This window comes from Penicillium daleae (assembly GCF_028827525.1).
Source record: "Penicillium daleae strain IBT 16125 chromosome Unknown utg000004l_segment0_segment0, whole genome shotgun sequence".
Classification (NCBI taxonomy): domain Eukaryota; kingdom Fungi; phylum Ascomycota; class Eurotiomycetes; order Eurotiales; family Aspergillaceae; genus Penicillium; species Penicillium daleae.
In genome coordinates, this window is record NW_026623152.1 from 1,240,448 (window position 1) to 1,261,995 (window position 21,548).

The window sequence follows — 21,548 nt, forward strand, 5'->3', positions numbered from 1 at the left end:
TACAGACAGCCATCCCACTCGCTCAATGCTCATTGCAGACCTTCAACCTTCCACACCTTCACAGCAGCATCGGCACCCGCAGATGCGATCTTGGAGCCACCGTCGATCCACGCAACACCATTGACACCTTCTTTGTGGGCATTCTTGACCTCCAGCCAGTCTCCAGGCTTAGCCAAGCTCCAGACAAAGATATTAGTATCCAGCGAGCCACTGACAACGTGTGTACCGGCCTTATTCCAAGCCAGCGAGGTGATGCGCGCAGTGTGGGCAGTCCAGCGGTCCGTTACGAGACTGCCATCGGCCACCTTGTAGACCAAGACACGACCACGCAGATCTCCAACAGCCAAGACGGAGGCATCGGGGGAGAAGGCCAGCATGGAAATCTGGTTGCGCGAGGCTTGAATGTCGGTCTGCGCGGACAGGGTAGAGCCTGAAACCTTGCAGATCTGCACAGATCCATTCTCGCCGCCGATAGCTGCAACATCCCCGTGCGCCGCCACAGTGGTCACTGAGAACTTGGTCTTGAAGTCACCGGTCTTCTTGCCATCCTGGAAGATTTCGACCGCTTCCGCTGCACCGACCAGCACGGTTGTACCGGCGGTGGCAACCCCCTTGGGCTGCGCGGTAAGCTTCGATGAGCTGCCGGTGTAGGTCTTGGCAGCCACATCGATGGACCGGATCGTGTCGTCCCAGCCGACACTGTAAATACGTCCAGAGCCCTCCTCTGTTGAAGTCAGACCGGCAATGTACCCAGGATGACCCTCACCCTCGATCTCTTCCGCGGAACCAGAGGCGACATCCCAGCTGCAGACACGGCCCTCGAAGCTTCCAGTCCACAGAGTTTCCTTGCCGTCAGAAGTGGACTGGCCGAGAGACGTGATGCTCTTCTGGTGGCCCTGAATCACCTGGCGGGGCTTGGGGTTACCCTCGACAAGGTAGTTCAGATCACCGCTGAGAGACAAACTGATAAGCAGGTTGTCGCTACGACCAGGAGGCCAAACGACGCCGACCTGGTGATCACGGACGGCATTGGCACCCTCCTCGCCAAGAGTCCAGCTCTGCGTGGTCTTGCCCGCCTCAACATCCCAGATCTTAACCGTCCGGTCTGCACTGGCGGTCACAAACTTCCGCGAGTCCTTGGACCAAGACACACTGAAGATACTACCCTTGTGCTCGCCCTCACCAATTTGGCCCTTGGTCTCACCGGTCTTACCATCGTAGAGCCAGATCTTGCGGTCCGCACCCACACTGACTAGGTGCGAACCATCCGGGCTAAAGCCCACACCGTAGATATAGTTGGTGTGTTTATCACCGATGCCGGTGTTGAACTTGAAGGGTGCGCCATGGTAGAAGACCAGCTTCTTATCGTCACCCGCGGCCGCAGCCCGGAGAGGCCTCTGCTGCCTGATCGAGACAGAGTTGATCTGTTGCGTGTGGCCGTAGATTTCACCAACGGTGTTTCCACTATCCCAAGTGATGCAGTGTCCGTAGCGTTGCTTTCCGTCACCAACGGCAATAATGCGCTGAGAGTCGCCGTCCCAAGCCAAATCATTGATCCGGCCGTTGACAATGCTATAGTCGCCCTTCGTGATACCTTCTCCAACACAATCCCATACTCTCACAGTACCGGTAGCATCACCGCTAGCAACGTAGAATCCGGAGGGAGAGAAGCGCGCGACGGTGGTTTGTGCCTTGTGTTCGGTGTACTGTCGGGCGGTTGCGGGGTTGTCGATAGAACGGATGAAGATGGATTTATTCGACTGTAGGATTGAGTTTGTCAGAATTTGCTCGCGGAGGACAAAACAATGGTTTGACCAAAACTGAGAGTCATACAGCATATGCAAGTCGCTCGCCCTTGGCGTCGGACGAGAGCTGGGTAGGTGCGCCGCGGGTCGTGGAGGGGCTGGCGGCCCAGATGGACTCTGTAGAATAGGTCAATGGGGGTGTGTCAGAATATAGTGTATGTCCAAAGAAGCCTGTTTACCGTTTGTGATTGACATCTAGGGAATGCGACTTGGTGCTCGAGGAGAGAGGTGGGTTGAGGGGGCGGGATCAATGGCGGGGGGAGAGAGTTGTTTATAAACTGACGTACGCGGGCCAGGCAGCTTTGACGGGGATCAGTTTCAGGTCCGTCACAGGCTCACGGCCCGCTTGATTCACACCACAGTTAATTATAGGCAGACATTGCCTATATCATCTCGATCATACTGTATCTATTCTTCGCTCGTTATCTTGCACAGGAGGTATATGCACCTTGTTAGGCTCTATCCGAGGTCTGCAGGACGTATATACATCTTTGTCGAGCGTGAGCCACACTAAGAATGTCAGATCTATCCAAGTTCCCTCAAGGGGCTTCACGATCCATGACTGGCTGCTTCGCCTCTTAGCTGTCGTGACTCAGAAGTTGTCAACTCATTCCATAGAAGTTATATGATGACCAAGAAAATAAATCAATTTTGCGCTCAGAGTAATAATACATGAAAATGCGCCCATCCAATGGGCCGCTGGTCTGTACAAGAATACCATAACAGATCACCAAATAAGCCTACCATATTGAACACAAGATATTGTTTCTACCGGAAACCACCATCCATCTTTGCCTTCATCTCCGACGCAAGAATCTCGGGGTGCCGGTGGACGGAGGGCATGAGGCCGAGGCCCATGGCTCGACGAATGGCCTTGGCAATCTTGCGCTGGTTGACGGGGCGCAGACCGGTCTGTTCGCGGTGCTTGATGCGGCCGAGAGGGGATACGTACTCGGACATGATGGAGAAGTTCTAGAATCAGGCGAGCCAATGTCAGTGGTTGTTTCTGAATGTCGCCTCCTGCAAGAATGGCAGAATGACAGGATCGGGAACAATGGCATGGCCATCCCGTCCATAGCGGCGGAAAAGTTGCTGATGCGTACCTTGTACAGGTCCAATGGGTTCAGGTTCAGAGCGTCAAAGGCGTCGCGCGAAGGGCTCTTGCGCTTGCCCCATTTCTTCATCTCGGCTGGGCTGAGATCGTGAGGGGCGTAGATGTCACCGGCCTTCCAGTCGCGAGCCTGGAATTTCTCCAGAGCCCGGCTTTCACCCTGAGCTTTCTGTTCCTCGAGGAATCGCAGGCGGTTTGGTAGTCGGCGACGGATCGGGGCTCTGGGGGCTGTGATGGAGCGTCAGTCGTCAATCGATACAAGGATAGCCTTCACACTCATCAAATGGCAGAAGATATGCATAATTGCTTTCAAGTTGACGTACTCTGGTTGTGAGAGGTGGCGCGCTGGGAGGTGAAGGCGCTCATCGCTGCGGTCGAACTGGAACTCCATCTGCAGGCCGACGGCAGAGCATTGGCGACGCTGCGCAGCAGCGACGAAGAAAAGAGACCCTGGGACATGTCGGATAGCTCCCAAACCTGGTAGTATTGAAAGTTGTAGACTTGATCTGAGGGAAATCCGGACGTCGAATGTGGATGTCGAAGAGCGTCGAGGCCAGGATCAACGCGGAGCCGACAAGCGGATCTTTTTTCGCGGTGCCAAGACCGCCCTCCGCCTGTGCAGCTCCGCGTCGCGAAACTCTACCAGCATATGCCACCACTTCCAGCTCCCTGACGACTTTAACCTACCCTCCTCCGTCCGATCCGGTTTTTGAGTCCAGTCAATTGAGCGGCAGTGCTCGCTCGCGACAAGCTATGCAGTCTCATCTCACGAGACGGGTCTTCCGGGCTCTCATCAATAACGAGCCGCTGTCTTTTTCGAGATGCCGACGAAACCAATTGCTTACCATCTCCCCTGCTCGAGTCCGGCCCAGCCTCTCCAGTCTGCCTCATGTCCAGAGTCGGACACTATTCGCCTTTAACCTGGACCCAAGGGCTGCGTCAGGTGAAGGGCTACCCACGACCTTGACCTCCGAGAAGGGCCTAAAGCCGATGACCGACCTGAAGCGATCCTTGGAAGATAAAAGCAGAGCTCCTCCGAATAATACACTGGTCAACGCTTTCAAGCTGTTCTTCGAAACACGAGTGGATTCCCCTGGAGTCATCAACTCGTTCCAAGCTCGGCTGTTGTCCATGACATGGAAGCACCTAAAGGCTCGGCAAGAAGAGTTGGACGATAATGACTGGCACAATGTTTTCTCGGTAGACAGTTTGGAACGGATTCTATTTGTGTTTTCCGAAGCGCAATGTCTCCCCGAGTCGCGTGAAACAGTTCTGAAGCTCGCTCGGTATGCCTACCTCGAGCTTTGCGCTGATCATGGATTTGGTCCCAACTCAATTAGCCGGCCGGCGCTGTTAGTCTATATCAATCTCTTGGCCATGAATGGGAATCCTGAGGATGCCCGGCAGGTCATCATCAATTTTGGAGGCCAGTTGCGCGGCGCAAAGCCGTCGCCCTGGCTCACCGTTTTGAAGGGATTCGCCTTGAAAGATGATCGACGCCAGCTTCGCAAGGTCACCCAGGAACTGGAGAAATACGGGGTAAAGTTCGACCAAGCTTCCCACGAGGAGTTGGTCGATATTCTCATTGCACAGGATCTGTTCAAAGCGGTGCAGACAGTCCACGAGTGCCCTATGACCGGGAACGCCGAGCCGTCTTTGACTGCCAAGAAGGCTGTGATCACTTACGCAATTCTGAAGTCGGAGACTGCGTGGGCAAAGCCGATCTACCAGTCTATCTGTGAAGGTCCCAGTCCCAACCAGGAGACTATCGGTGTGTCTTTGCTCTGGGAAGCGGCCCAGGGTGCCAGTGCATCTTCGCTTGGCGAAAAGGTCAAACTATGGACCGCGACAAACTCTTGGACCAAGGATGGTCTCACAATTGTGGACATCAATAATCTTCTCCGGTATGCCAATGCACAGGAGAACCCTCAATTAGCCACGACTTTCCTGAGCTTGGCAGAACAGTGGGGACTTGCTCCCGATGAACAGACCCATTTGCTGCAGCTGGAGTCGGCCATTCAGGCTGGCGATGTCGAGGGTTCACTTCACATCTTGGAGAACCAGGTGGATCCCACTACTCTTCCTAACGCCAACCTCTCCCTTTCGAACCAGCTCATTACGATGCTTTGCTCGTCGGAAAAGAAGGATGAACTGTTCCAGCAAATCTCGTCCCTCTTGGACCCTCTCTTCCAGGATGGGGTGCACTTGGAACCTACCACTGTGGCCGCATTGACCCGGATGCTCCTCTACCGCCACGACAACGAGGCTGTTTCTCAACTGCTTCGCCCGCGATTGGCTACCTACGACAGCCAAGGGAAGACTGTGATCCGTACTGCGGTGACCGATTTCATCCTGGATACCAATGAGAAGGACGCAGACGCGTGGAATGCATACGAGCTGTTCAAGCTTGCATTCCCTGAGACGGGTGTCAGCGTCCGAACCGAGATAATGTGTTCCTTCTTTGAGCGCAAGCGTAGTGACCTCGCGGTCCTCGTTTTCGGCCACATGCGCCAGGTCGAAGACCTGTCACGCCGGCCGAAGCCTGACACCTATGCGCGATGCTTCCAGGGCCTCGCACGGACAGCCGACGCGACCAACCTGGAGCTGGTGCACAACATGCTCAAGCTTGACCTGGAGGTGGAGCTTACCACTCGCATTCTCAATGGATTGATGCTGGCCTATGCTGCCTGCGAAATGCCGGAAAAGAGCATGAATATCTTCCGGCAGATCTTGCAGTCAGACGAAGGACCGTCGACCAAGACGATCGCACTGTTCTTCAAGGTTTGCGAGAAGCACCATAACGGCGTGCAAGAGGCCGTGAAGATGATGAGCAAGGTCAAGAAATTGGAGATCGAGGTTGATCGTCGGCTGTACTCGTCGTACATCGAGGCGTTGGCTGCGCAGTGTGAATTTGATCGAGCCACAGAGGCTATCAATAACATGCAAGCCGAAATTGGGGTTCCTCCCACAAGTACAACGTGAGTTTTACCCTTCAATTTGCCTTGGCCGCATTTCCCGGTATCTTGCAATGCTAACTGTGTTTCATAGAATTGGACTGTTCTATAATGCTATTCCCTACCAGTATTGGAAGGACCAGGTGGAAGACTGGGCGCGCCAGACGTACCCTGAACTCTGGGAGCACCTGGAAAAAATGGAGCGTAGTGAGCATGAAGAAGGGCAGAAGTTTGATGGCATCTCGAACGAGGTCTGGGTGTAGGCATACATCTTGGGACCGTGTCGAGGCGATTGTATTTATATTTCTTGTATATATGCAGCTCTTGGACAAAATATGTAATGTCTGGCAGGCGAGGCTTGCCCGGCTGCCGTCGTTTTAACAAAGCGCATTAGGAGAGGACGAGAGATTTGATAAGTAACACAGCAGAACTACCAGTAGGCGATAAAGAACGAAGAGCTAGTCGGATATATACCTAGAGAATGAAGCTATAGAGGACTGGGCACACAAATATTTGATAGGGTAAACGACTAATCAAATATAGGCAAAGTGGATTTTTTCATAGCAAAATGTCAACTTTCCTTATGTACATACATGTATGATGATCCCAAGAGTGTAATTGCACGATGCTTTCTCACCTTTTGGTGACACGAACTTGGCTTTCTCCTGGTAGACCTTTCGCCAGACAGCTCTAATTGGTGTTGGTAATGAATACGGTCAGTACTGTGGCGTATCTAGCGAAGTTAGCAAGTATTCGAGCATCAAAAGTAGATAATAGGCTGAATAAACTCACGCAGGACCAGCAATAGCTAGATCAACAGTCTTTACTCTTACTAAACCTGACAGCATCACAATAAAAATCACAGTTGAGGCAGCAATCACGACCAACCTGCCTAACGTGTTGTCTAGATACTTGCAGATAACAACTGGAACCAGCAGAAAACTGAGCACGAGTGATGTGAGCAGCGCCCGGGCGATTTGACCAAGCAATTTCCCTGGGTATATAAACACATGGGGGTCCCTAGAGATAGCCGAGCATGTTGTCTATTTAAGTAAGATGTTCTGTTAGCATAATAATAGGCCTGTAGTCTTCAAGAATAGATTGGGTCACTTGCCCGGTAGTGCGAAGGGAGAAACTTTGAGTCCTTAATCCAGATCTCGACGGGTGCTAAAGGACTATCCAGAGGTACAACTAGGCTGACCAAGTCATTTTCGCTGTTTTTATCGGGGATGTATTCTGTAATATGCCGTGCCAAATATGGATTCCCTTCGATCCAATTTCGCAAGTTAAGAATGTTCTGTGGCCGTGGCGCTGTATATTGCATAACACGAGAAATTCTCTTAATAAAAGCATCTAGAGCTAAAGGTTACTAAATCTCTAGGCATTAGTAGACGTGGAAATCTAGTTTTCACGTACCATTATCCGCCAGTGCATTGTCAACTTCCCCTAAGACGGCCCTTCTTGCTTGATTTCGATCAAGCCGGTTGCTGGCCAGAAAAAAAGGAGAGGTTTCTGCACGGTCTATATTTTCAAGCCTGTCCTCTAGCAGTTTGAGTTTAACTTGCTTCTCAAGTAGCAGACGAGCGCGAAGATATGAGAATCGCCGACAGGTATAGAACGATTCGTGGGAAGCAATCAGTGCTGCGAAGCGAGGGGCGCCTGGTTGATAGTCCTCAACTAGAGTAAAGAGATATGAATAAGTGACACGGGAATTTTTACTTCCCTGAAGCTCTACATACTTTTTCTTGTTTCACAAGTTTCACAAGTTTCACAAGTTTCACAAGTTTCACAAGTTTCACAAGTTTCACAAGTTTCACAAGTTTCACAAGTTTCACAAGTTTCACAAGTTTCACAAGTTTCACAAGTTTCACAAGTTTCACAAGTTTCACAAGTTTCACAAGTTTCACAAGTTTCACAAGTTTCACAAGTTTCACAAGTTTCACAAGTTTCACAAGTTTCACAAGTTTCACAAGTTTCACAAGTTTCACAAGTTTCACGTTTCACCAGCAGCCTCGGTGAAAGTGTTGCTCGCTCGAATTGATTTTAATACATTTTCTTTTGTGTCGGGAGTATGTAAAGGTAGAAGCATCATGGAAAGCAAAGATATTCCCTCTTTAATTGTTTACTCTTGGATATTGCTCAAATACTGTCTTGAAGGGAACTTCCCAAGCAGGGTGGTGCTTCGTCTCTTGATGTCATACGAAGAGGACCTGTCAAGGCTGAGGCTGAAAATGTTATGCCCAACCAGCAAGTCAGCTCATGTATGCTACCCAACAGTTGCGGACAGAACTTCGCCTTTAGGAGCATGACTTCTACCTATCAAGCTCAGTTAGAAAGGTATATCCATCTTCCGTCCTCGCCTAGTGCACACGGCACTAAGATCTTCTTTGGCAATCGACCATAATACACCGAAACACAAGGTGCTTGCATCCTATAGCCCTGTCTACCCTCGATATGTAAGGCTTTGCCTGAATACATTCATTGCTTGAGCCATAATACGAATGTCTAAAACTGTTGTTAGGCACCATAACAAGGAAGTGTCTCCTACTTAGGACGATGCCCGAGCAAATATCTTATCATGTCCACCGGTAAGTAGTGACAGGACCTATGGTTTATTCAAGGGACTGGATTTTGACCATTTTCAAGGCCAGTAAATTTTATCCTGCCGACCGCGTTTATGTAATTCGAAATCGCGATGGTTCGTCGGTTCGCCATGGACCATACATGATTGAGATGGTTGTCGGAGAAAGAAAGTATGCACTCTGTATGGACGATGGTACGCCTGCTGTAACTGAAGGGAAGAATACTTTTGAGAAGACGGATTTGAAGCAAGCTTGGTGATTGAGTCCACTGGTGGATATACATACAAGTCTTTATTGAAGAGTATTGAGAAAGAAAGAAAGAAAGAAAGAAACCTGGAAGAATGACATTTGGAAGGTTAACAGTGATATCATGGGCCACGATCCCACGAGCCCCAAGCTCAACATTCTGTCAGTAGCGGGTTCGAATCTTTATTGTAAATGCTGCCACTCGATCCAAGTATAATGAACCCTCTTGAGTAGGAATAGGAGTAGATGGCAGATCCGAACTTCTGGTTCTCAATGCATCGCTCAGGCTTGGTAAAATCCAGGAATCAAAAGATGTAGGCTTTTTCGTCACTATAATCTTAAGGGTATCCTCACATTGTCCCTCACACTTGAGGCTTTCTGGAACAATCATTGTAAAGAGAATATTCCCTTAATTTGCAGGAATCCATCCTTACTCAGCCGACCAAAGAGACAGTACCGGGTCAGCTTAAAGGAAGTAAAATATTCCAACCGGGCATGGACTATCGCATTCCACTGAACCCTCTGAGAGCTGTCTCTTACTTGAAGACTGGCAACAAGACCGATTTACCGTGGCAGATATTCGTCATCTGAAGCTACAAGATGACGCTTCATTTCTCAGCTTTCTATCTGCCTGTTCGACTGGTGCAAACCATGTCAAAAACCTCGCAGATGAGGGTATTCATCTCGTGAACGCATGTCAGTTGGCCGGATCCAGGCATGTTATAGGCACGCTCTGGGAAGTGTCAGATGCTCATTGTGTGGAGATAACAAAATGCTTTTATGGAGTTCTACGGGACGAAGGGTTTACAGATGAGGCAGTGAGTCTGGGACTGCACAAGGCTCTCAGGCAACTTCATGATATCGATCTTGAAGCAGCGAAATGGAGAGAGCCTCTAGACGAGCTGGATGACTCACTATCAACACCAAGCGATTTTGAAACGCCAAGTGAAGGCGATGAAGGGGGAAGAAGCCCAAGGCAAGCACGCCAATAGAGAAACCACGAGAAAAAATCCGTCTCTATACTGGGTTCCTTATGTTCATTTTGGGGTATGATCAATATTGGAATAACCGATTTGCGTTTGAACCAGTGATAATTTCAAGGAATCTACGTTTTTCATTGGTCTGGTTTATGTAATCTGAGGTCTAATTTTTATTGTTTACTTAAATTATGAATACTTCGTCTGGCAGTACACAGCCGTCATGTGGACGAAAATCGATCAACTACCGTGATCACGGTACTATCACAGAATGACTTGACTCTAATTAGTGCGTCAAGGAGGGAGCAAGTCGCCCTGGATTTGACCATGGGTTCCCAACGGAATTGTCGAGGATAGACCAAGCAGGTTATGTATTGAAGCTTACGCGGATACTAAGGAGTATTGGAAGAGGCACCATATATCCCGATAGAGGCTCGATTGAGCTTAATATTGGATCGAGATTTGTCCTACATATAGTGCTACAATGACTTATAACTCGATTATACCTCCGAACACATGTGAATTTCAGTAGAATGACCTGAATGTCATCCTTGCCTTGATACTACCTAGGGCTTCTCCAATATAACCAGACACAAAGGCGTAATGTGGAAGATACTATCAGGTTGAGCCAGAGTTGTCGGCACAGGACCAGGCTGCGCTTCCTCCAACCTCCCGATACGAATCAATGATACCAGTGATAGACCCATAAGTACCAGCGAGAACCAAAAAGGTACCGGAAACAATGACAAATATGCACCATCCAACCATCAGACGCCACTTCATGGTCGGTGCCTCTTTACCCCTAGCCCAGTTATCATACAGCCACATACATCCCATAGGTTGGAAGGATAGCAAAGTGCCTAGAAGAGCACCAACCAGAGACACAAGTCCACCAAAGATTGGAATACTACTTGCAATGATATAGGCAGTCAAGGTAACACCAAACGTGGAGCTTAGCCATGTAATCCAATGGATGGCCGAGTTCGAGGTCAAGTGGTTTGAACCACGCAGAATACGTACGAAGACGTACTTGCTAGGGATCTATTTATTGGTTAGCTTGAATTCTAACCAAATACGATGGAACTCTTACATGAGTCAACAGAATGGCAGTCACCAGGAGACCGGGGAGCGCAATTCCATAAGCCACCTTTTTCACGACCGGGCCAGCAGACCCAAGGGCTGGCGAAGAGACATAAGATCCACAATAGTAGTAGACAACAATGCCAACAACAATATAAGCAAAAGAAATCACCGTTTGACAGACAACCAGTGCTTTTGTATATTGTCGAGGGTCACGCATCTCCGATACAATCGAGAAAAAGGCTGGAGTACCCGCATAGGCAAAAACGAGGGACGAGATTGCCGATGCGGCATCCGCAAAACTGGGATTATTGAAAAGTTTGTAGTCCGACTTCCATACGCCTCCCCTGGGTGCTGCACTGGGTCGATCTTGAATTCCGACCCCGATTGTGACGGTGAAGACTGTAAGGTACGTTAGGTCTCATTGAATGGCGGCTTCCAGAAGGATAACCTACCTGCAATGATGATGCAAATCGCACCAATCCATGCAAGCCAAGAAATATGGCCCAAGGTACGGATACTTGAAAAGACAAATGTGATGATTGCAGCGATGGCAACGAAGATGGCAGTGCAGATCGCGTGCATGGAAAGGGCATTTAGAGCGATGGATACACTTAGCATCGCCGATCCGGAACAAAATGTAAAGACTGGAGAGATCGTTAGGAGTTCACTTCAGGTATAGGATAGTTGTAGACGATAAGTAAATGGGGGGTCTTACAGAGGGCAAAAGCAGCTCCAAAGAATTCACGACCGATGCGACCAAACAACAGCTCCCCAACATCATCAATGCCGTAGATATGGCGATGATTGACCTTGAACACACCAACGATGTAGTTCGACCAAGTTGTGATACCCCCGACGGTAATGAGAATGATGATGCCTGGGATCAAGCCCAGGGCATCGAAAACCGAAGGAATAGATAGCACGCCGAGACCGATCTGGGTTTTGATCATCAGGACAGCGGTTCCCAACCATCCAACCTGGAAGATGTTAGCACATGAACAAAATCCCCAAAGCCCAAGAGAGACCTACGTTGCGGTAGTTTGGCCCATCCTCAGTGATGTCGCCAAATACCGCGTCGTGTTGAATATCTATCGAGTCACCGACTTCACCAGCCTCCACAGGGAGAGAGGCGACATCTTGGGACTCATCCAAAGATTTTGATTTCGACATGTCGAACATATGAATTGAAGTGATAGGAGTAAAGTGAGATTGATGATGATCGTGTCGTGGAAAAGGGGGGAAATGGGCTCCTTTATGAACCTGATCTGGCTGATATGCTTGCCAAAATCCTGGAGAAGTAACTCCACTCTCCCCCGGAAAGACCAACCTAAATGGCTCTATCTACATCCAGTGGAACTATCTTAAAGAGTGCATAGGTCAGACACCGGGAGGCAAGAATTGGCTCCAGGAAACACTATGTTGACCTTGGGTAGCACATTGGAATATAGTTTCCCATATCCGCATTGTGGAGAAAGGATATGATCATGCTTTCTTGCTAGAACGCTACAATTCGTGGAAGTCTTCGCTATGTGCCTCGTTCTTCTTCCAATTCTACAAAACAAAAGACCCTAAGAGGGAGTGAAAAAACGCGTGTCTGATAATCTATCTAGCCCGACTCTCGCTAATCCACCAGGCCCCCACCTATAGATTGACATCGTACGATAATCATTAGAATATTGATCTAACTAGAGCGTCGAGATGCGGAAGTAGTCCGCGCAAGCAGGCAACTCAGTTAGAGTAGGCGAATATCACATCCCAGCTGGGCGAAACCTAAAACCACAAGGATGTCTTTCAACAAGATAAGGCGGCGAACTTAATAGTGAGATCAGATGGCGATAGTCTTAGAAGGCACGGACGAATCAGGCAAGCCAACGATTTGGGAAGGTCTCCGCCATTTGGTAGGCAAGGTCTCCCGCACCCCCGCATTATCGGGCAAACCATGATTAGGAAGGAATCTTATCAATGACTTATTCAATTAGAGACAGTTTCACTTGAGGATGGAAGAGGATATATTTGTTCGATAGGAGATTAGGAAGCTGGGAAGAGTCGCTCTCGAGATTGAGATATGGCGTAGATGGAAGAAGTAACCTTTCGAATGGAAAGGCTTGCCTAATGTAGAATTCTCTATCATGACTGGAAGGAGATCTTTAAGCCACTATCATCTGACTTTTTACCCCGAAAAGTTTAATCGAAAAAGGCAGCCAACGTTCACAAACGCTTCGAAGACCATAGGCTGTACACAGATGATCATAATCATCTACATGATGAATTATCCAAATAACCATGAGGATGTGTTGACTGATGCCTATATTTCTAAACACGAGAGACCTTTGAGCTCAATTGAGAAGCTGCGGAGTCACCTTCTAGATGAAATTTATTACCACACCCAAACTCGAGGTGGCTCGGTAGCGCAACCGCAATTTACGGTCTAGATCCCGCTTTTGCCCCAGATATGGAAACATGAATGTTCGAGGCAGGTAATCCCAAAGAATTCTAGAATAAAGTGGCAAGAGGCTGGAGGGCACGGTGGATTTTCTGTTGATTGTTGTTCACGTTTGCTATCGTCTTGAACCCGGATACACAGAATTGAAAAGACGATGACACTCATTGACAATTTAGACCTATCCCCATGATATTAGCACATTGAAATATAACATCTGAATCATGCTTAGACAAGGCCAACATTTTTTTACTAATTTAAGACTACCATTGCAAAGGGCTTCACGTCGGAAACTTCAAAGAAAGGCCACAGCCCATGCAGTACACCACAACACTATATAACAGTAAATTTGGCGCCGAAAACGGCTACACTTGAAAATTATTGGTTAATTTGTGAAGATAGTCTCCAAAATACTCACATCCAGTTTCTAGCGGAGTATTTCCGGGTCCTGTTTGCAGATGACGGACTAACGGCTGCATATCCAGCAACCTTACGTGTGCATCCCGCGTCTACTGCATTGATGTCGTACCAGAAAGTCTACGACTTGCCAAATCGATTAGTGCAGTCTCCATCAACTTCCGAGACGTAGATCTAGTTGATAACTCTGGAACTAGAGCCTAATGGCGTTGCTCGAAGCGTCGACTTCGTCGGATTCGAACAGGTCAATCGAAATCTGACCGTGAAGGCGGATGCTATCATTCGTAACATGCTGGCCGTCACGTCAACCAATCGCGGTATGGGCACAGTGGGCGTTTATAGCGATGAGAACGGCAAAAATGCAAGTCAACCTCGTGATTCCACTATCCGTACTTATTTCAATCTTTCTCTCGTGGGCTTTTGGGCAGGAGGTTCCACCTGGGGACCTGGTATTTCATGGCTCAGATCTCGCACCTAAGCTTCTGCATCTGGGAAAGCTAGGCCTGGGATCGTCGTTAGCGATGTCGTCAGTATCAAAGATTCCCCAGACGCGTAGACCAGATTCAACAACCGCAATTCGACAAAGGTTGCGATCAACTTTGATCATTAACCCATATCGGTAGCTGAGTCAGTACTCAATAATCCATGCTAGGTATTATCCCACGTATATTCATAAGCTTAGAGGTTATCTCCGTGATGGATGTGCCCAAACGCTTACCAATTGCGTCAATGTTGTAAATGATAAATATTATCCATCTTATTAAAATTGACCCAATGAGCTTTTGTGGCTCTACCGAATTTCCGAGAGCCAATGATACACTGTAGAGAGTCTATTCGAAACATGATTGATGGAATATTACCATGACTCTTTCTAGTGATACCAATGATATCATGGGGGAACGATCTCTGCGTTTGAAATTGCCGGCCACAGGCACAGCTGGACTCTCAACCCCGGTAATGCCGTTGGAATCAATGAAGACCATTGTGAACCCGACCCCGGGTCTATTAAGAATGCATATTTATCTCTTTATATAATCATGATTCTGGCAAGTCCTCGCTCGGCTGTGCATAAATCCCTATGGTTTCTCAAGATCCATATGATGTCACAAAGATTTTGAACGTAAATTTAGTTTATTGAGGCACCCAAAACACGTGCTCTCTAGAACTAGGAAATATGAATAATCACCACATTGTCTTGATAGACCTATACATGGAACCAATTCCACTTCTCTGGCTGATTGCTTATTTGATAATTTTATCTCTCCTAGTGGTCATATTAGTCTGATTTTTGATCTAGCGAGATCGATCTTTTGCATGGCAAAAGCGTTCTGGTAGCCATAGGTACTGCTATGGAATGTTTTCGGCCGATGTATCAGAGCAAGCCCCCACAGGAAAGTCTTGGCCCGCTGCCTTACATTCTCGCCATTGGCATGTTTGCCTAATGTGGGGTCTTATCGGCCGATGCACTGTCTTGTCAAGGGCAACATCTTGGCGTTTGTTGGCTATCTTTGCTTTGAGATCTAGGATTTTAAATACGGCGTAGATGTATAGATGGCCATTGAACCTACTGAATGTTCCTTATACTGTCTTGCTTCCTGCACCGTTCTGGAAAGGCCTTCTGCGACAGAATAAACAGTCATTATATTCATACTATCTCTTGAAAAAACCCCTCCAAACCGTCCAGCTCACTGCTATGTCTCTCAAATGGGGGTTGAGTCTGTTTTTATTCGAACAACCTTCTATGCTTGCTGCAGCATTACAAAGTCCCCTCTGAGATCCATCCCCGGAGGGCCAATCACTAGCAGTAGCGGAAGATCCGAGATATCCCGATCCCTCTTCATTACTGAACTGCTCCCTTGACATAGTCGACCTCATGGAAGTTAACTACAGTACCATTTTTGATGGTGGCTACGGCTCTCAATTCGAAAACGCCATTCTTACCCTTTGCTCTGAGGAGGGCAAACAAATACCTTGGAAAAAGACCAACCTATTCGAACCTTCAGTGTTAGACCGAGTGGCGGAGCAATGTTGCTCAGATATTATATCCGGATTGGATACAGTTTCACTCGAACATATGCATTCTTTATCATTTGTTCTTCTTGGGGGCTGTTTTTCTTCTTCTCGGCCTTTGTATTTTGTCTATTGTACATTATTAAATCTGCATACGAGCGCAGGAGATAGGGGTATATTATAGGGAACTCAGGCGGTATCAATAAGTTTGAAGCTTAGTACGCCTGGAGGCCTGGCTTTATCATTCGTCTTTACTAATTAGACCTTTATCTGCGTCTCACTAGATAAGTTGGCACCTACCTACCTCGGCTGGTAAAACCCTCTCGCCTTGGATCAGGCCAGGAACTATGCATGATGCCAGACAGTTTTGACAGTTTTAGTCCGTGATAGAGCCCACTCGATGATGATTTGATGACTTTTAGGCAGATTACATCTTGACATCCCCGTCTTTTCGATTAGCTGTGATAGTTAACTTTTCAAATGATTAAAAGCTTGATGCGTAGGGATTTCACTATAAAGCGTAAAATTGGAGATTTATGACCTCTTCTAGTACTGTCTCAGATAAATCTAATAGCAATGTACTTTCGAAACAGAGGTTCAAGGACCAAGTAGGCTGTGTGCATCACAGTCACTCGGCGAGAGCCTGGAGGACGATTATCTGGGCAGGGGAATGGGGGTAATTAGGTAGTTAGCCAGTAGGCGGGTGCGGGGGAGCCTAGGCAGTGAATTCTTTCTTTTTTGTAAAAAGGTGTGTTTTGACCATCACATCACGCGGTACGGCTGCCAGTAATGAAGAAGAGATTGGAGAGCAGAGGGTTAACTTCTGGCGTTGCCATTCACGGGCTTTCAGTTATTTTCGGCTCGATTAAGAGCGAATAGAGGGGATGGCGGGGTCCTGGGCGAGCGGGGGTCCGTCGGTTCTCGGGCTATCTCGTACGGGCTTCGGTGGAAGTCACGACGAAGGAAGGATAAAGATTCTCCTCGCACTGTATGTATCCCAGGTTTGATCTATCTACCCCAAACCCGGTACGAGAAAATCAGGCCAGCAGGATGTCCAGATCTGCCACCAATAATATCCTCTACGCCAAAGAAAACAACAGCAAGCTGCCAGAGCTCTCGGTTGCCTGTAGTGACTGTCGCAACCGCAAACTGCGCTGCTCCAGGGAAACACCCGCATGTCAACACTGCCGCAAAACTGGTCAGCCAGCACATTCATACTTCCTCTGTCTCCCGAGACAGAACTACTTCTTACAATGTCACTAATCCGGCACTGGCATAGGAAGCCACTGCGTGTACGATCCCAAACGGTCGAAGCCGGGGATTAAATCCGGGGCTATTGAAAATATACACCGACGGCTAGGTATGATAATGAAGAGTGCCTCTGCTGGTGAACGTAGAAAATACCTCCACTCCGGTATCCTTGTTAGAGTTGCATACGAGGCTCAGGTGTCCCGCCGCTAGATCGCCTAGAAGAGTTTGTTCTCGACCGACTGGGAGACGAAACGCCAAACGAGTCCAATCAACGAACACATCCGAGTGCAAACCAGTACAAGGAATTTTCTGTTCTGTCTGCGCTGGCACAGGAACTTCAGAGATTCAACGACAAGCCGTCACCCGGGGCCGCTGATCGCCCAGCTAAACGACAACGAGTGGACGACCACGTCGGCCCTTCTCAGTCTTCGCGGCCGGACGTCGATCACCATTCAGTACTTGCTTTGCTCAACCCTAGCACAATTGAAGATGTTTTGCAGACATACTTCAAGCATATACACCCTTGGATCCCTCTCATACACGAGAACAGCTTGCGTCGACGACTTCTCGATCCAAAACACAGGTCAAAGCTTGACATCTTGTTGCGAGCCATGATATTAGTATCTGGGAGATTCATACAGCGGCACGAAGCCGTATCCGATATCTCCCTGACGGGTCTGACTACGGAGCAGGCCAGGAGTCTGGTTGTTTCGACTTCGATGGATCGCTTAAGCGTTGAAAATCTCCAGGCACTCGTAATTTGCGTGTTTAATGATGTGAGACTTTCCTAGTCCAATAATATACACGTGCCGCGAGATATTATACATTCTGAATTGTGTCAACTAACTTAGCCATCAGATTGGAAATGGTTGGGGGGAAAAAGCGTGGTCCCTAGTCGGATCGCTGACTCGGACTGTCGAATACTTGAAACTGACAGTCGAAGACGAGGAGTGCGGAAGCCGTACACCAGTTTCAAGGCCGTTTATGTTTCTGTCTCCTCCGGAGAGCTGGGTCGAGGCAGAGGAGCGACGCCGTGTGTTCTGGAACGTATTCAATCTCGACCGGTTTTGCTCCGTGGCAATGGGCTGGAACACTAGCCTTACCTCGGACGATGTGCACCGTCGTCTTCCTTGCGATGGGGTCTATTGGAGAAGAGATAAACCCAATGTTACAGCGTTTTTTGGCATATGGGACAAGTCAGCAGGGCGGATGGGGAATCCCATTGGCTTCCAACCGGCCCATTACGTGTCTCCGCAAGTTACGTTGGCTAATGGCGCACCTGAACATAGTCCGGCCGACACCAGTGGCTCTGTTTTATCGCCGGAAGATCCCCTGATGGAGGCTGCTGGTGCTTTCGCCTACCGCATCGAGGCAACCGAGTCGCTGAACCGCGTCACGACTTACTTCCTTCAGCAAAAGGTCGACATGCACCGTCCAGAGAACGTCACGAGCTGGCTCACAAGGTTTAAGGAACTCGACCTCCGCCTTGTACACTGGAAGATGCTCCTTCCGAAAAAGTGGAAAGCCGCGAATCCTATCAACACAACTGTCGACCTTCACGACACGATCAATCAGGACGGCCCACCTAGTGGCAGTGGAGGAACAACGGGGCTTGAGGTCGATGCCAAACGCCAAACGGTAGTGATGGACCCAAATCTCACATTGGCACACATTACCCATAATGCTTCCATGATTCTCTTGCATCAACCTATCGCGTTTCCAGCACACGACTGGACTTTCCACAGCCACTTGCCCAGCAGTTGCTCTGCAGAGACCTGTCAGCAGGCGGCTGTTGAAATTGCCACGATCACTGAACAATATCTTAAAGTGTCTCCGGCAACCTTCCCCGTCTATCCCCAGTTTTCATTCTGCGTTTATGTGGCAGCCCGACTCCTGCTAGCCTACGGGATCCACTACAGTGGAGAGAACACTGCTCTGTACGCTAGATCGGATATCGATGACAGGTTCTGGACGCTAGTTCGAAGCCTAGATGAGATGTCACGTCGATGGAACGGGAACGTAGTGGTGATGCCAGAGACCACGGCTTTGACCGAGGACCTGGCCGCAAAATACGCAAAACAGCTGAGGCAGATGAAGGATATGTGCATCCAGGACTTGGGTTACAAAATAAATGTCCTAGATTACATGCAAGATATCGACCATTGCAACAGGGAGACCGACCCTCTAGTAGGGGATCCAGTATCTGTGTCGACTCCAAATAACCAGACTCGACAGCCATCGCTACACCTGCAGGCACAACCAGAATACAACTCTCAAAATGTTAGAAAGCCCGCGGAGACCCAGCCGAACGGGAACCTCATTGATGCGGTACCGGCCATGTCATTACCCTGCCCTTCAACCTCAATACAGCTCCCCAGAAACCCTAACGACCAGCATCAGACAATGTACGGGCAAGAAACGTACTCTCCCGGGAGGGATCAAGCGCCCGGCGATCTGGATGCTATTTCACAGATATTGCTGGGCCATCAATTCATGGATTTGGACCGGATCATCAGTTTCGATAACGGAATGTTCAGTGCCAATCTAGACCAATCTTGGTGAAGAGTCATTAAAGGGCTAGTCATACTACACATAGGCTGTTAGATAGCATATATCTCCGTATACCCTAGGCCGGTACTATGGGCTATTTGGACGTCTAATATCTACTTATGCACTGGTTTCTTGGCAATACTGCACGGTTCTACACTAAGCCCATGCGCAGCAGCTCGTTTCCAAATCTCACCAAGTAATAATCACCATACACCAGGCCATGATTCGCATACCGCCTCCTCGCGTTCTCATTGTTGTTAGCAGTCCCATGCTTAAGGATCGCATCGAACCGCTTTCCCTGCACAAGGTCCTCCACGGCCAGGCCTTCTTTCAACTCCTCTCCGTCTTTGCCAGGAATAAACTGAAACCGTGCAGTCTCCTTCGCTAGTGAATAGTCCAGCGTGCCTCTCATAATCCCCACCGCCGCGTCAAAAAATCTCGATGCAAGCGATTTTTCTCCCTTCGCAATCAGCGCCTGCGACAGCACGAGCAACCCATTCGCCGCGATTGCTGCCGCGCTGGAATCCCTCACAACCTCCTGGCCCTCACTCTCCTCCATCGGAGCATCAAAGTCCCATGGTGGGGAAGTGTACTGCATCTTCCCACTTCCAGGTCCCCGCGCAACCGGATGCGTCTCCAACCTATCCAGAAAATACTCTGCCGTGCCGCACGCCACATCGAGGAACTCCTTGTCCCCGGTCCACATGTACGTCTGTGCATACCCTAGTATTGCCCAGGCCTGACCGCGAGCCCAGGTGGACCCGTCTCCGTACCCCTGCGCCGTCATACGACATTTGATGTCGCCAGTCTTTGGGTCTATACATGTGACATGGTTGGTTGAGTATAGCTGGCCTTTATATCTTCCGATCGCGGGTTGTGAGACATGCGGCTCTGGACGCAGGTGGGTGCGTATCACGGTGCGGGCATGGGTGACGGCCATCTCCGCAAGATGTGGGGAGGAACTATGGGCGGCGGCATAGAAGAGTAGGTCGAGATTGCACAAGGAGTCGATGATCACGATAATATTGGTATTCATATCCGTGATCTGCGTGTCTTTCCTGATAAAGAGATCCCAGCTGCGGATAGCCTTTGCGGAGGCAACGTACCTCGTTGCCAGGCTATTGGCCGCCCTGACAATAGATGCCAGGCTGCGGAAGTTGCCAAAGAGCTCCCAATCCTTGCGCAGAGCAGGCATGACAATGAAGCCTATGTCGTGTGTGTCCGTCCTGCTGGCCATGTCGTGCAACGGCTCCGACCATTTTTCACACATGGCACGCAGCTGATCCCGTCTCTCCCGTGGCGTTGAATGGAGAAAGTACACAGCTGACTGGGGATAACGGACTGTCCGTTCTAGTAGCTCATACAAGGTCCCGGGGAAGAAGCCACAGGTCCAGAAGTCCGCCTCACGGAGATGATAGACGCCAAGCTTCTCGCCGTGTTGGGGATTCTGGGGCACGTATTCGGGAAATACGCGAGGGAACTTCATCGCACGTTCCTCGGACGTCGCGCCAGCACCAGGAAGAGACTCGCATGCGACACGCCAGACCTTCGCCATAATGTTTTCGGCAAAGAGTTCTGCAAGATTTCCCCTTAAGTTTGGGACTGCGCTTGAAAGATCCACGTCCAAGGTAGAGACTTCGGTGATTTTACCAACAGAAATGGCCTCATTGGGTAAGGGTGCGTGAGGTGAAGGGGTGGATTTCGATATTAGTGCCTCAGAGGCCTTTTGACCCGACATCAACCCATGGGGTTTGGTGATTGTTTCTGTAACAGACATCCTTGCGCGGTAAATTTTCCGAGAAAGGAGCCTTGGGGTTGCTCCTGCCAACGAAATCTATATAAAAATGCTGCTGGCTCTTCGATGTCAGTGCTAGCTTCGGGGCCTTTATGGAATCCACAAATGCGACTGTCCGTCCCGCCGGTGTACATTAACCGACGTGCAGTAGCCTTAGGCAAAGCCTAATGCTCCACGCTGTGCTTGTACCATGTTATTCCCGGCGCCAATCATCCGACGAAGGCGCTAATGCACCACGACTGTCTGCCATACTTGGCGTTGTTGTTGAGCCGTAGAGTGTTTGCGGGGTAATATTCTCTGGCATTTGGTTCTGGATCGCCCGAAGTC

The 21,548-nt window shown here is 49.2% G+C and overlaps 6 protein-coding genes across 6 annotated transcripts; 2 read left to right on the forward strand and 4 right to left on the reverse strand.

Moving 5' to 3' along the window:
* Positions 1-29: 29 nt before the first annotated feature.
* N7458_004098 (WD40 repeat domain-containing protein) lies at positions 30-2,000 on the reverse strand (the record flags this gene model as incomplete). The annotated part of the gene is made up of 3 exons (XM_056907480.1): positions 30-1,760; positions 1,834-1,922; positions 1,985-2,000. 3 exons carry the CDS (start codon positions 1,998-2,000, stop codon positions 30-32), a joined length of 1,836 nt encoding a protein of 611 aa, XP_056768207.1.
* A 573-nt stretch (positions 2,001-2,573) lies between these two features.
* N7458_004099 (mitochondrial 37S ribosomal protein bS18m) lies at positions 2,574-3,375 on the reverse strand (the record flags this gene model as incomplete). Its single annotated transcript, XM_056907481.1, has 3 exons — positions 2,574-2,777; positions 2,909-3,144; positions 3,240-3,375. 3 exons carry the CDS (start codon positions 3,373-3,375, stop codon positions 2,574-2,576), a joined length of 576 nt encoding a protein of 191 aa, XP_056768208.1.
* Positions 3,376-3,450: 75 nt separating this feature from the next.
* Positions 3,451-6,133, forward strand: N7458_004100 (uncharacterized protein; the record flags this gene model as incomplete). The annotated part of the gene is made up of 2 exons (XM_056907482.1): positions 3,451-5,894; positions 5,965-6,133. The coding sequence occupies 2 exons, from the start codon at positions 3,451-3,453 to the stop codon at positions 6,131-6,133; spliced, it is 2,613 nt and encodes an 870-aa protein (XP_056768209.1).
* A 4,160-nt stretch (positions 6,134-10,293) lies between these two features.
* Positions 10,294-11,937, reverse strand: N7458_004101 (uncharacterized protein; the record flags this gene model as incomplete). The annotated part of the gene is made up of 5 exons (XM_056907483.1): positions 10,294-10,716; positions 10,766-11,157; positions 11,211-11,402; positions 11,474-11,735; positions 11,788-11,937. 5 exons carry the CDS (start codon positions 11,935-11,937, stop codon positions 10,294-10,296), a joined length of 1,419 nt encoding a protein of 472 aa, XP_056768210.1.
* A 5,923-nt stretch (positions 11,938-17,860) lies between these two features.
* N7458_004102 (fungal specific transcription factor domain-containing protein) lies at positions 17,861-19,438 on the forward strand (the record flags this gene model as incomplete). The annotated part of the gene is made up of 1 exon (XM_056907484.1): positions 17,861-19,438. The coding sequence occupies one exon, from the start codon at positions 17,861-17,863 to the stop codon at positions 19,436-19,438; it is 1,578 nt and encodes a 525-aa protein (XP_056768211.1).
* Positions 19,439-19,577: 139 nt separating this feature from the next.
* On the reverse strand, positions 19,578-21,203 carry N7458_004103 (Six-hairpin glycosidase-like protein; the record flags this gene model as incomplete). The annotated part of the gene is made up of 1 exon (XM_056907485.1): positions 19,578-21,203. The coding sequence occupies one exon, from the start codon at positions 21,201-21,203 to the stop codon at positions 19,578-19,580; it is 1,626 nt and encodes a 541-aa protein (XP_056768212.1).
* Between the last annotated feature and the right edge of the window lie 345 nt (positions 21,204-21,548).